Source organism: Blastocystis sp. subtype 4, assembly GCF_000743755.1.
Source record: "Blastocystis sp. subtype 4 strain WR1 chromosome Unknown seqid_0007, whole genome shotgun sequence".
NCBI classification, from domain to species: Eukaryota; class Bigyra; order Opalinata; family Blastocystidae; genus Blastocystis; species Blastocystis sp. subtype 4.
The window spans coordinates 15428-29187 of NW_014569540.1; the positions used below are offsets into that span (position 1 = coordinate 15428).

The 13760-nt window shown below is 38.1% G+C and overlaps 5 protein-coding genes across 5 annotated transcripts; 2 read left to right on the forward strand and 3 right to left on the reverse strand.

The window, feature by feature from the left end:
• Nucleotides 1-107: 107 nt before the first annotated feature.
• Nucleotides 108-755, forward strand: JH06_0063 (hypothetical protein; the record flags this gene model as incomplete). Its single annotated transcript, XM_014674488.1, has 3 exons — nt 108-239; nt 274-386; nt 419-755. The coding sequence occupies 3 exons, from the start codon at nt 108-110 to the stop codon at nt 753-755; spliced, it is 582 nt and encodes a 193-aa protein (XP_014529974.1).
• A 974-nt stretch (nt 756-1729) lies between these two features.
• On the forward strand, nt 1730-2807 carry JH06_0064 (ABC transporter; the record flags this gene model as incomplete). Its single annotated transcript, XM_014674489.1, has 6 exons — nt 1730-1792; nt 1823-2018; nt 2049-2256; nt 2286-2399; nt 2429-2513; nt 2544-2807. The coding sequence occupies 6 exons, from the start codon at nt 1730-1732 to the stop codon at nt 2805-2807; spliced, it is 930 nt and encodes a 309-aa protein (XP_014529975.1).
• Nucleotides 2808-4210: 1403 nt separating this feature from the next.
• JH06_0065 (hypothetical protein) lies at nt 4211-6006 on the reverse strand (the record flags this gene model as incomplete). The annotated part of the gene is made up of 10 exons (XM_014674490.1): nt 4211-4507; nt 4553-4636; nt 4685-4800; nt 4831-4986; nt 5019-5440; nt 5465-5553; nt 5585-5657; nt 5690-5790; nt 5826-5928; nt 5960-6006. The coding sequence occupies 10 exons, from the start codon at nt 6004-6006 to the stop codon at nt 4211-4213; spliced, it is 1488 nt and encodes a 495-aa protein (XP_014529976.1).
• Nucleotides 6007-7046: 1040 nt separating this feature from the next.
• Nucleotides 7047-9761, reverse strand: JH06_0066 (hypothetical protein; the record flags this gene model as incomplete). The annotated part of the gene is given in 12 exon segments (XM_014674491.1): nt 7047-7130; nt 7161-7346; nt 7391-7904; nt 8048-8236; nt 8266-8343; nt 8375-8469; nt 8500-8620; nt 8651-8934; nt 8967-9169; nt 9198-9501; nt 9516-9674; nt 9693-9761. The coding sequence occupies 12 exon segments, from the start codon at nt 9759-9761 to the stop codon at nt 7047-7049; spliced, it is 2286 nt and encodes a 761-aa protein (XP_014529977.1).
• A 200-nt stretch (nt 9762-9961) lies between these two features.
• JH06_0067 (hypothetical protein) lies at nt 9962-13456 on the reverse strand (the record flags this gene model as incomplete). The annotated part of the gene is made up of 8 exons (XM_014674492.1): nt 9962-10255; nt 10287-10481; nt 10511-10843; nt 10874-11050; nt 11082-11249; nt 11280-13222; nt 13277-13320; nt 13353-13456. The coding sequence occupies 8 exons, from the start codon at nt 13454-13456 to the stop codon at nt 9962-9964; spliced, it is 3258 nt and encodes a 1085-aa protein (XP_014529978.1).
• Nucleotides 13457-13760: the final 304 nt, after the last annotated feature.

A 13760-nucleotide genomic window follows, 5' to 3' on the forward strand; every position in this document is an offset into this window, starting at 1 on the left:
ATCTTCAATCCAAGAACAACAAGTCGGAGGATTCCTGTGATTACCAAAAGACTGTTCGTTCCACCAATAGTTTCAGGATCTATTTCGGTGTTCACCATTGTTGCGGAATGGTGTGCCATTTTCTTTTCATTGTACTTGCTTTCCTTTTAAAAGCGGGTTGTGGTTCTCCATGTGGAAGGAAAGAATGTGATACTTGTATCGAGGCCGCCAAAGCTATCCCTCATTGGAATGGAGACTCAGTACCTTGTAGTTTCGATTTTGATAATTCATTAGTCATTGAACAGTTCGTATTATCGATGCAGTAGCTATTTGACAAATTATTCAACAGTTCGTTCTGTAGTCATTCTTCCTAATAAAACAGAAGTATTTTTAGACACAGATGCTGTGTACCTGGTATTGTTCTTTCTCTGAGTTCTAGACAGGATAAATATGATCAATGGCTCTCAATGGGAGGAAAATATGCTTCACAGTATTGTAAGAATCTTGTAGGCCGTTTCTTTTGTATGGAAACGTTTCCTCCTTGTTATTCTTCCTCTCAATATGCAGTATATCCGTGTCGCAAGACATGTGATGTATTGGAATCCTATTGTCACCAGTATACTCCTGTTGATTGTCCGAGAGATGGTCCTTATATGAATGCAACTGAAGTCGGAACTGGAACTCATTACAATAGTAATAATGAATTGCAAAGCTGTTTTCAACTGGATCAAATTGTGATGTCATATCCAAATCGAATTCTTTTCATTATTCCTTAACACTACTCCTCGCTGTCTTCAATCCAACCTAACATGCAAGAATGGATCTAGTTTTCATCCTGAATGTACTCATGTTGTTCTGATCTTTCGGATTCATTTCTAGTGTGTTTGTACTTCAGTAGGTTCAGGCATCGATTGTGGTTCTTGTGGAACAGATAAAGACTGTATGAACCGAACTCATTGTGTTCATTCTCCTTCCTTCACTTCTGAGACTCTTCGCGACATGACATGTCAAGGGAGAAAAGGAGCATTTACAGAGTTGTTAGGATCGTTTCATCTCTCACTTCATCAACTATCGCAACACCAGCTTGATCTTCAATTGTACTCAGCATCCTATGATTCTATTCACACACTTACAATTCAGTGTCATTACCAACAATGTCACTTGATTTCTGGGGCTGATTGTTCTTCCTTCTTATCTGGTTTTAGTAACTGCATTGAATGTTTGGACTTTTCTTGTTCTGTGAATCTGTCTGATGAACTTCGGGTATATCCAACAGACAATCTCACGTTCCCCGTGACTGAGAATGGTCCTGTGTATTATAGCTACACACCATTACTCAATCCATTCATGTTTCTATTCGCCTCACCAAGTTCTAATCAGTCTAGTATTTTTGGTTGTCATACTGAAGGAGATTGTCGTTGGATTCATGTACAAAATTGGCTCGATTTTTGTCATCTAGAATAATGCTTATCAAGAACAATTGGAGTGTTCCATAGGCGTTTGTATGCCTTCTACAGACTCTTCAAATGAGTTATACTTCACTTCTTCCTCAACTATAGGAATGGATTTACATTGGTGATTTACATATTCCTGCTTAATCTCCCTGTCATTTTAATTATCATCTATCTCTTCACTCGGAATAGCAGATCTCCAACTCCTAAAGAACCAATTCACTTCGAACGTAAACCCATGTCGTTGTGATACATTGCTGGCTTTTATTGATAGAGTACAATTGTGTCAGAGTCCTGATATGTATGCGATTGATGAGTACTATGACGAGTTGGATGAAACATCAACACCTTCTGTTGACAATGTACATGCATGCATCTTGAATGAAGAATAGACACTGTGTTGGAAGAATCTTGTTCTCAAAGAGTATTCAGTGGTCAATGAAACATCAACACAGGGTTTTTGGGATCGTATGAAGCAGAAGATTCGATCAACCTGTCATCCAAAACGAACAGAGCATGTGACAATTAATTCTCCGTTTGGATATTTATCGACACAAGGAGGTATAATAAGTGTTGTTGGGCGAAATGGTCTGATTTCTGGAATTCCATAATTCACAGGTAGTACCTTCTTACGGAGTTTATATGGTTATACAGATCACCGGAATGACATAATCACGGGAAATATCTATTATAATGGAGATCAGTTGTCATCATCAGAGATCCTAATGTTGGTCTCTTATATTGAGAAGGATGGCTGGCTATGTGATTCTCTTACTGTACAAGAATATATTACTCAGACAATTCAATTGAATTTCCCTGCTTGGGTGTAGATATGTGATTTGAGTTTAAGGATAGTGATGAGGAGGAACGGAAGACGCAGAGTCAGGAGATTCTCTCTGATTTGGAACTTCAACAATACCGAGATACACTAATAAGAGATTTGTCTCATCAAAAACAAATCATGTTACAGTGCGATGACTGAGAATAATGATGAATAGAATTGCTTTGGAGATTCAGAGTAATCATCGTCTGATTCTGTTTGATAATGCATTGGCTGATTTTACTCCTGATGAGTTGATGATGGTCTTTATGAATGATTTGTCTTATTAGAAGATCTTCCGTTATATGAAGCAAGTTTGCCGAACAGGGATACTGTTTCTTGTGTATGGAAAATCACCCAATGCTACTATCTTCAATTATACTGATTCTGTTCTTGTATTGAGTGACATAGGATCTGTATTGTATTCAGGAACTATTCATGAAGCTAAACAAGTGTTATATGATAAAAACTATGATCCTCAACCTAATTATAACTCAATGGATTGTCTTTATCATATAGTAACAAATCTTACGTCTATCTCTCATTCTCTTAGTTAACCTATGGTGATACGTTCCTCAAACAATCATTAGCATCAGCCTTCCTATCCAGCACTACGTATTCATGTTAACACTAATCATCATCAGATCGAAGAGTATTCGTGATCAACTCAGTATCAAAGACCAGAATCCTGATTCATTCTCTTCTAGTGAACGGAATCCTTACATCAAACGGATTACTGAAATACGAGAAACAGTCACCAAGACAGAGCGAATTCGAGGTGTTTCAGCTCGGCTTCACAAGTGTATGACAAGGAATTCGCTCTGTTGGATTCATTGTCTCCTGGCCTTGTTCTTGAGTGTGATACTGGGATTCTTGTTCTATCAACTCCCACACACCCGTGATGGTATTGAGAAGAGGGAAAATCTGTTTCATATTATTGTATTTCCAAATTTCGACTTGATATTTGTAGTGTACAATTTCTCTTTTAGCAGGAGTTTCATCCAGTATATTCAATACGAAGGATTTTCGTGTATTCGTTCATGATCACATAAGTCGTTTCTGTCCTGTTCACATTTACCGAATTGTGTATTTTCTGATGGATTTCTGGTATTTGCGAATAATCCCAACGCTCATTTTTATATCCTTTCTTTTGTTAATTCTATTTTTCCTTCATTTTTTTACCTTCCATTATTCTTCGTTCTTTCCGGATTATCACATTCATCAACAGAAAATTCGGTTGAAAAATTCGTCTTATTTTTTATCATCATTGTATTGGCATTCTCTAGTTGTTCTTCTCTCTTCTCTCGTATTCTGATTCGTATGATATCATAAATTAGTGTGTGTTGGTTATCACCCACTGAGTGTTCTATTTGTCTTGTATATTGCTGTTGCACTTATCTATGTAATTTCTACTTCGAACGGATTCGATTACTTCGTTGTCTTAATTGAATTTATGTCTCACTTTCAGCTTCATTTAGCATATCTCTTCCCGCCTGTTGTTGCATATCGTGCTTTAATGTTCGTCGAGTTTAAAGGAAGCTTGTATAATATTCATCTTTGGAACCGTAAAGGAGCTGAAATAGTCTTAACTGGAGATGAAATTCTTGAATATGTTGACTCATGTCTCTCGAGTGATGTGTAGAATGGGATTAACCCTTCGGTTAGTCTGGGATCTTATATTCTCATCCTCACTCTTTGGAATATTGTAATGCTTCTTATCTCGTATCTCTACTATCAGAAGATCTGTTCTGATATGAATTGTCATTTGAAAACCAGAAGAGAACAGAATCGTGAGAATTGGAAACGGCCAAAGAATGAATATCAAGTTCGTGAATCATCTTTGAGTACTGTATATGGAGATATTGTTCATCTGAATCCAGCAGAAGATGAATTGTTACGTAGTCTTGTATAGTCCACATTTGTTTGTATTTCTTCATATGCCATTAGTAAAATAAACAAGTCAATCCAGCATTTGTACAATGTTATCTTTCATGATCTTCACAAATCGTTCCGTACTAAAGATGCGACTCTTTTCTCGAGCATTATTTGAAACATCTCGCATTTCTCGTTCATGAGATAGAATGAAACTCAAAGCAGTTACATATTCATCCACAGAAGCAGCTAAGAAACCTACAGGTTTCTCTCCAGAATGCAGAGTATCCAATGAATACACACCATTGGTCTGTGGATAAGCAGGGACTATGATATCTTCTTTAGGTCCAGCACTATTATGTGCAACGACAATCAGACCAGCAGCCTATGAATGAGTATTCTTTCCAGAACGAACAATCATTTCAACTACGCAGATCCCAAAATGTTCGTTCCACATTGTATGTAAACCGATTAAGCTTGTCGCCAAATAATGTTGAAGTTGTGAATATGGAGCCTAAGCATAAGATAAGACATATTTCAATACATTCACTTCAAAAACAACATGATTCGTCAGATCCAAATCGACAACGATTCGCTTCAATTCAGCTACTCGTTCTTCATCTTCCTTATTCCGACAACCTCCAACAAGAATCAGTCGAACATCCGAATACTGATCATCTTTCGATCATTCAATTCTGAATCATTTACCAATATCAAGTAGTTTTCTCAGTATGTATAATTGCTTAATATGATCCTTCTCAGGTCTGAATTGCCCAATGGAGAGAATATCACGACGTCTTGGCTCACCAAGACCCAATGTGCGATGATCCGATGTATCACATGGAGGATAGACAATGCTCGTTTCTATATGATGATGTGGATTGAAGGATGCAAACTCTCAGGTTGACGCCATTGTGAAATGATATGATTGTAGGTCCAAGTGCCATTGACCATTACCATATCGGCACTGCGTCCAACAACACCATATACTGCGCTGAAAAGTTTGTAATAGCTAAATATGAAGAAAAGAGAGAATTGAGACATCAACTTGAGTGTACTCACTGTTGTGCTGTTACTAACAAATGCATCATTGTTGTACGTTGTACGTTTTTCACGAACTCTCTGCAACATATCTGTGCTGATCGTTGGATAATGAGTATAAGAGAGGACTGTCGCTCCAGTGAGCATTTTTACAATGGGATAGGTAAAAGCAAGACCTGTAGTATCAAAAAAGATGTCTGGAACGAATTGCTTCAATCCATCGATAACAACCACCATTGAGGCGAGAGATTGAAGTAACATTGTGAAATGAGGATAGCTATAACTGAGATAATGAAAATACAGCGACTTTGATGCTTCTAACCACTTGCGTGATGATAAATGGACAATCTCTAAGCTAAACGACGGATTGATATTAAAGTGAAGAATATCCTTCATGTCACTGTTACATCCCCACTCTTACTTTGGTCTTTTTTAGGATCTCTTCTTTCGATTCTTTGTCTCCGGTGTAGATAACACAGTGAATCGGTTGGAATCTAGATTAAGAAAACAGCCAAAACGGTCATACTCTGCAATCTCCTGTAATCCCTGAACGGCACCCCAGAGAACTTTTTCTCCTCCTCCACAACTGTTAGCATATGGATGGAAAAATCCAACAGTTTTAGCTATCTAGATCATTAGAATATGGAAGACTACAGAAATACCTTTCCATTGATTGTTATGCTTCGTTTCTTTGTTGAAAAATAACATTTACTGAATCCGAAAACTGCTAGACATGCTAAAACGAGAAGGATTGCCAAACCATCCCTATCTCTTAAAGTGGTATCATATCGATTACATGCATAATACCATCCCCTTCACGAGTTGTTCAAAGAAAACTACCATTAAATGAGACCACTTGTGGGATTATTCTTGTACCTGGAGTTGGTTCAATTCTTCTTATGTAAACTGAAAAGAAATAGTCTCATTCACTGATTACTGAAACAGGAACATGATCTGTACAATCTTATCAGCTGACAAGGCGAACAAGAATCTTTAAGTAGATATTGTGTACCTTATATTGTTATGGAAACGAAAAGCTCTGCATATAGTACAACAAAAGAGAGCTTTGACTCTGACTATCTAACGAACAGATGTGCAGATGACAAGTAATCTGTTTTAAGAATTGCGTAACACGATGTAGTGTTAGTAATACGACATTTTGGAATAGTGTACAGGAATTGTCAATGCAGGAGAAATCGTTGTATGCGTATGAAAACTACTTTATCGAATTACAAATAGAGATGTTGATTATTCGCGAGGACAAATCAATGTACGTACTAATTCCTAGTCACTCATTCATAGCCACGGAAGGAGAAAGAGTTATTTATCACTCGTTTATTTCGTAACCTAGCGTATTTTCTATTCTTTGCTAGTCTTACAGTTGATTATGTATTGTCGATGATAGTTTCTTAATCCTAGGTGTACACATCTTATACCTCGTATGTAGACCAACTATGGGATGTCTTCATATCCTGTAATGTATCGTATTTGTTGTTACTGCTGTTTATGTCATGTGAGGATCCAGTATTTATGTTTATCTTCGTTATTGGAGTATGTTTTCCTTATTGAGGACTGAATATCAGTTCATTGGCGCGCGATGTTATACCATTTCTCTCCATCAGAAGTATCCAGTCAAGTGGGTAGTCAATCCAGCTCAATCATCTGTAAGAAACATGTATAGGATACCATATAGCTTTATTCCTTGATCTTCTTCTTTGGCTTTTTTATCTTGGATCAGATTGTCGAACTATGGAAATCTGATTAAAATGTTTATTAAGAAACAGAAACGGTCACTTCGAGAAAGGAAACATGATATGCTGACTAGCATACTCCGCTGCTGTCTCTGCTTCATCAGTCCATCCAATCTCTCTCATAAACTCATTCTATCCCTCATCCTCCATGTTCATCATTACATCACTCATATTCTTCGTGCTTTCAACTCCTAGCAAGTTGCTAATATCCAGGTCCTATTTCTCACACAACACAATCTCACTAACACTCACAGGAGCATCCTTTTTATCCTTTTTCACACTCTCATCATCTTCATCTCCTCCTTTTCCCTTGTGAGGCAATTGATAAATCTCTTTCAAAGAACGAGGAGGTAAACCCGCTGGTAAGGATATATTAAACTCTTCACTAAACTGTTTCATCATATCCTCAGCATCTGAAGACAGAGAAATAGCCTTCAATTCATTTCAATTCATATCCTTACATCATCTTCAACTACACTACCCAAATGACACAATTCGGACCGAATATGATCCAGACCCAATTGTTCCCGAATCATTTGTTGTTCCGAAATCTGTTCAGGAGTCAGCATATTGCTAATGTTATCAAGAAAACGTTTAACACTTGGATTTATGTACTCATCAGGAATGATAGGGTCAATAGATACACCCTTCTCCGTGAACTGTAGTGGAATATAAGGAACTGTGTTCCGTAATGGAGCTGAAGGATTGTAAGGAAGCGTATTTGGAGTATACACAAGGAACTTATCAGCAGGATCATCAGATGAAGAGAGCTGACGGAACTGACCTCGATCCATCATAATCTTCAATTGCTGCTCGTTTGTGATGTGTTCAGAAGCTTCGTATTGAGAGAGTTCTTCTAATGATGCTGGTGATTTTGGTAACTTCACCTCTGTGATAGTAATACCATTGAAAAGACAGCGGTCATTTGCAAGAATCTTCTGAATAGTTGGTGTTCCATCAGCACAAGCTCTTTGTACGATCTGAGGGAATCTACTAATGTAAGCAACATTATTCAAATCATCAACACACAACATAAGGATCAGCGAGAAGATTATCGCTTCATTGAATGGAAAAGTATCAAGAATCCATTCTAGCCTCGATCGCTCATCATCTCCCATTCTATCAATACTTACATAATTGACTCACTGTCTGTTACATCCGCACATTCACGAATAATTGTCATCAAACGCTCCAAACGCTCATTTACCACATCACTCATTGGCTCCAATATCTGACGTAATTCCTCCTGTGTAGTGGGACGTCTCTTCATAATCTGAAGGATTCGCATCAAAGGAAGTACGTACTGCACACTTTCATCGTTCCTATAGTAAATACCCATCAAAGAGCTTACTCTCGAGCAACGACATCACGCCAATAGTACAATGACAAAAACAGTGTTTTATTGTTCAAACCCAATTGTAACCCCAATCTAATTTCTGATTCCAATCCTCATGAATTACTCCGCAATTGCAGTTTCACCTGTTTCGTATGTTTGAACGGGTTTATGATAAGTTAGCAAACACAACTCATTACAAGCAGCCAGAGCTTCCACCATCTATTTATCATATCATAAGACAGTCCTTACTCGATTTGCATGTGCATCACTCAGATTCCTCAAACGTTCTACCAACCCATACGTGATGTGTTGAAGGAAATGAGTTAGCTGACGCATGAATAATTGCATTTCAGGAGTCAATGGCCGAGTTCTAGAATTCATTCACATTCCTTATCATGACCTCCAATCAGCTCTCATATATCGCATATTTACATACTCCTTCACGGTAGATAATACTACCTCGCCAAAACCTATTTTCTTCTCACCCAGAAGAGTGAGAGCAACTTGGAGATCGAATAGGTTTACCATAAATACCCCAAAATCACGTTGTAACCAGAGTAACTGATTTTCAGCGTTAAACATTATTTTTAAAACAGACGGATCTGTGAAGAGCTCATTCAGAAGCCAACAACTGTCATGACACTCAATTGCATCAATCGCATAATCAGCAGTTGGAGATGAAATCTATTTTAATCACATCATTCCTAGAGTTCTACCATAATAATACTAGAATAACCAAGATAGGAACGATAGCGATGCTGAATCACACTCACACTGATCATGGGACAATTACGTAACTGAACAACCAAATCACGAATTCCGTTTTCTGTTGTTATCATTGTGAAGGGAGTTTCATCCAGAGATCGTAAAGGCGCCACTTCGAATTCACCATTGATCTCCCAATCAGAGTACTCGATATCTAAATGAAAGAAACGAAACAGAAGTACTGTGAATTTCGTAAGAATAGGGATTCCGATAAATGCTGATCAGTTGGGTTTTGGGATCAATACCCAGTTCACGCATATAATCATCCTGAAAGAAGATTCCAGGAATACGAGAGATTTCTTCATTTTTCCAAGGACAACGGGTATTATGTTTGATTCGGAGTTTGGGAGCAAAATTTAAATCCATAGCATCCACACGATCGTCGAATTGATTCTGCGGTTTTCCTTTAGTCAAATTGTACTTGATGAGAGGAAAATGGATGCGCTTCTGAGTATCTTCAATGAGTTTCTGGACAATTATAACAGACTTCTTACACTCACTTCACAAGACTCGACACTCGTATCTTGAGATTCTGAAGAAGACAGGCACGACTCTACCAATGCAAAAATAAAGTCCTCTAGTTGGCTAATAATTTCGTAATCACCTCCGGATTCCAATTCAGGAATCTCCAGGAGACTCAGACCGTTATTCGGTTCGTACTATATATAACACTCCACACCAATGAGAACGAGGTCAAAGAGACATTGAAAGCCGGAAATACTCTGTGTTTTAACAAAGTTACACATTGAGGTAAACTCTGGAAAAGCAGTAAAGTAGTTGTAATCCCCCAGTACTGGAATGCTGTCACATAGCTAATCATCATTCAGGGAGAAAGTAAGCACATTTCGAGACATGGTTAACAAGGACTCTATGGAGTTATCTCCACCCTCGTTCGGTTGTTCAGACATGAGTTCAGGAGAAATACTCATTCCTAGAATATGGGAAATTAAAAATGAGGTTTCGAACAAACAAAGCAACTATCCAAACTAACAGTACCGTAGATAATCTGAACAGAACGAGCATATGCAAGGGAAGGAGATCCGTCGGCGTACATATAATCTGGTTTAATCCCAAACGCAAAACGCGTTCTCAAACAATGTGGAGGCTGAACAGAAGGAACCGATATTGACTGGTCCTGTTTTTGTTTAGCCTCATTTGCACGACACAAAAGTGCCTCGTAATATAATGGAGCATTTGATGCAATTTCCAACGCACACATACTAATGGCACGATAAAACACCTACAAATGATAAACTCCAGATTATCCTTACTTCCTTTGAAGGTGAGGTTAGGAATTCTTTACAACGGAACATAAGTGGACCATAATTAGGTTCAGTTAATGCATACCTTCTACATAGGAACATGAGCGTGGCATTGGACTGAAGCAATGATGCTAGAAGATGTCGATTCGGGCACTTATAGAAAGATAAAAAGAGATCAGAAGATAGCATTAAGATTCGCAATGCCTATTATGAAGTTCTTCTTCCAAACTTACCTCAATAATTGAGTCCCCATATTGAGGAGTAAAAAAGAGTGCAAAATTCAAACATTTTGCGGCATTTTCAAGATGGAATAAATGGGAAGTGGGGTTCAGAAAGATACGAGCTCCTTCACACCATACTTCACCTGACTTGGCGACATGTCGTAATGACTTACGGAACACAACCATGGCAGCCTCAGGACCACAACATCTTGATATTAGTGGAAGAGAAAGCGAATACTGATGGACGAGATGGATACATGCAGCCCAGAGACGACCAGCACCAACATGCCGACGAATAGCAACAACACTAAGACCTAACGCTTCAATGAATCGTTCTCGTTGACACTAAGAATGATAAAGAGGTAGCACACATACCAACTGAAGGACATATTCGAGTTCTAATTTCCATTCATCAGGATAATCAACAATGGCTCGATTTAAAATAGCACAAGCAAGAGGTTGATCATGGCAGAAAAAGGCCACTTTACTGTACTCCAAAAGTACCTGATTCTTTAACTTCGGAGGAGCCATAATCAATGCATGGAGTGTAAACTAGAGATAAATCATTAGTGTATCGTAATACACGAAGAGCAGTAACTCGATAACCCAATATACATGCACCTCGACCTAGCAATGCAAAGACTTTCCATCGTAAGTTCTCATGACATTCAGCAAGAGCGTATTTAGTATCTTCAATAAGACGACGTTGAAATAGTCTACATTCCTTAAAGAAGTTAATCATATCATGAGTCTATTCATCAGGTCTTTATCAATCACTAACACGAATTGCATCATTATGATGAATTGCTAAGAGGAATCGTAAAGTGTATTGAAGACGAATGTAGTAAGCCTTCCAGGTAATATCATTTGTGAGACATTTAAGAGCTTCTGTCATTATACTATCAAACTCACATGTATCAATAGACGTGGTGTTCTGATGCCATTCAACAAAACTCTTGTGTTGAATCACATGCAACGAAAAGAACCATAATGGTCCATATTTTGGGAATCGAGATAATGCATGAGGTATCATATGAAGGAATGATTCATATTTACTTGAATGTAATTGGAATTCCAAAAAATCCATATAAAAATTGCCAGTAAAAAAGTGAGGATTATTAGTCACAGATAGATAGTAATCATACGTACTCTTTTCAAATCCCATTCTAGCTAAAACAAGAACACCATCCATCATCATCTTCACAGATTTCTGAGTATCAAGTTTATGCAATTCTGCGACCAGACGTAAAGTGGCTGGAAGATTAAATAAGCGTTCTTCGACTTTTAGACTCTTCTGTAGGATTGCCTCATTGTGAGGAATTTGAATACGCGAAGCAGCAAGAATATTATGAGCATTTCCATACTCACCACATTCCATTTCCAAACGAGCAAACTCCAACCAGATTAAAGGATCGGAAGGATATAAAACGACCAGCTTGATAAAAATGAGGCGAGCTTCACGGAAATGACATTCTCGCTTAGCAGCTACAGCCTCTTCAATTTGACTATGAATCCATTCTGGGTCACTATTGTGTGTGCAAACTGGATGTGGTGATGATGTTAACTGCTGAGCAAATTCATGTTCTTCCCATATCTCCTTATACGGAGATTGCTTCCACAGAAATAGACGTGTGAGAGATATATAGGGGTCAACCACACGATTCGTTGGAGTACGAACACCATAGTTCTGAGGTGTTGAAGGAACATTCTGAACTCGTGGTGATATGCTGAACGATGAGAGCCATGACTGATTAGGATCCCGATCCCAACTAGAATGAGATTCACTAGTCATGATGGAATGAGGAGTGGTTGTGAGAGAAGAATAATGTGGAGATGATGAAACAGGATAGCGAGGATGATATGTATTGAAATCTCTAGGATACTCGACTCTATCAGAGTAGATATATGGGTCATCATATTTCGTATTCACAGAATAAAATGATTGTTTCACTCTAGGATCTTCGAAAGATTGAACAGACTCGGGGAGATAGGAATACGCAGTCTCGTAGTCAGATACAGGATAACTTAAACGAGATGGTTCGTCATAATTACGATAAGAGTCTGATTCATTCATTCCACTTAACTGACTCCGTGAACGAAGTCGAGAGCAAGGTTCAAAAAGATTCTCTCTTGGTTCATATAAACGATTTGTTCCTTCTCGAAGTGAAGTTGAAGATGTGGGGTATCGATCATAGGAATACCAAGTTGCATCTGTCAAAGGAATATGATTATGGTACAACGCATAATCAGCACGATATTCAGGTTCTACGTGGAGAGTATTTCCTTGAAAGAGGCCCGAGCGATTTGAAGGTGTAGAAGAATAACCAGTCTTGGTAACATAGGGCATATGAGTAACACTGGGAGAAGAGGAAGACAACATTTCTCCAAGAGATTGGTGAGAGTCATCAAACATTGGATCCATTTGAGTATGACAGCTTAGAGAAGGAGTATGTGAATCATAGCTCGAATCTTGAGAAAGTGGATCCAAGTGAATATTATCAGCATAACGAGACGAACGAAGATCATTAGGTCGTGAAGTACGAGAGCCATTAGAATGAAGACTACTCGTTCGTCTAAGATACATGTTCTCTTGACTCAGATCGGGATAATCGAAATCATCATTACTCGAAACATTAAGATTTGTAGCATGCGACTGATAATTCACTGGTAACCGTTGACTCGATCTCGCATTAGTAACGAAACTATTGTTACTGTCAAACACCGCTATAGATAAACAGAATAGGTAACAATTACATGAGTATTGTGGGGTGAAATTACGATATGTAGGTGTATAAGATTGATCATCAAGAATAGAATAGTCGCTACAGCGTAAAACACTCTAAGATATACAAACCTAAAATAGGCTGGAGAGGTAGAGTAACCCTGAGAATGTACGCGAACTCGATTTTCCCTACATATAAAGAGGAATTGAAAACAACCATACCCATTATTCACCATATAGATATCATGTGACTGTTGGACCCGGGTACTATTCTTTTGTTGATAGTTCTGTTTCTAAAACATTCAGAAAGCCAATGATAGAGAAATACAGGAATATTCATGTCGTAAACCACAATAACAAGAACAAAGAAAGAAATTCAACTAGTAGTTGTTTAAGATATAAAGAGTTTACTGATAATGTACACGTCAATTAAATCCAATAAACTATGGTATTTCAGTGACTAGTCATGACTCCATAAAAAACCGCGGTTGTGATACTATCGTAAGTTGGAACTGATCGTTCCATTTCCTGTATAGCACG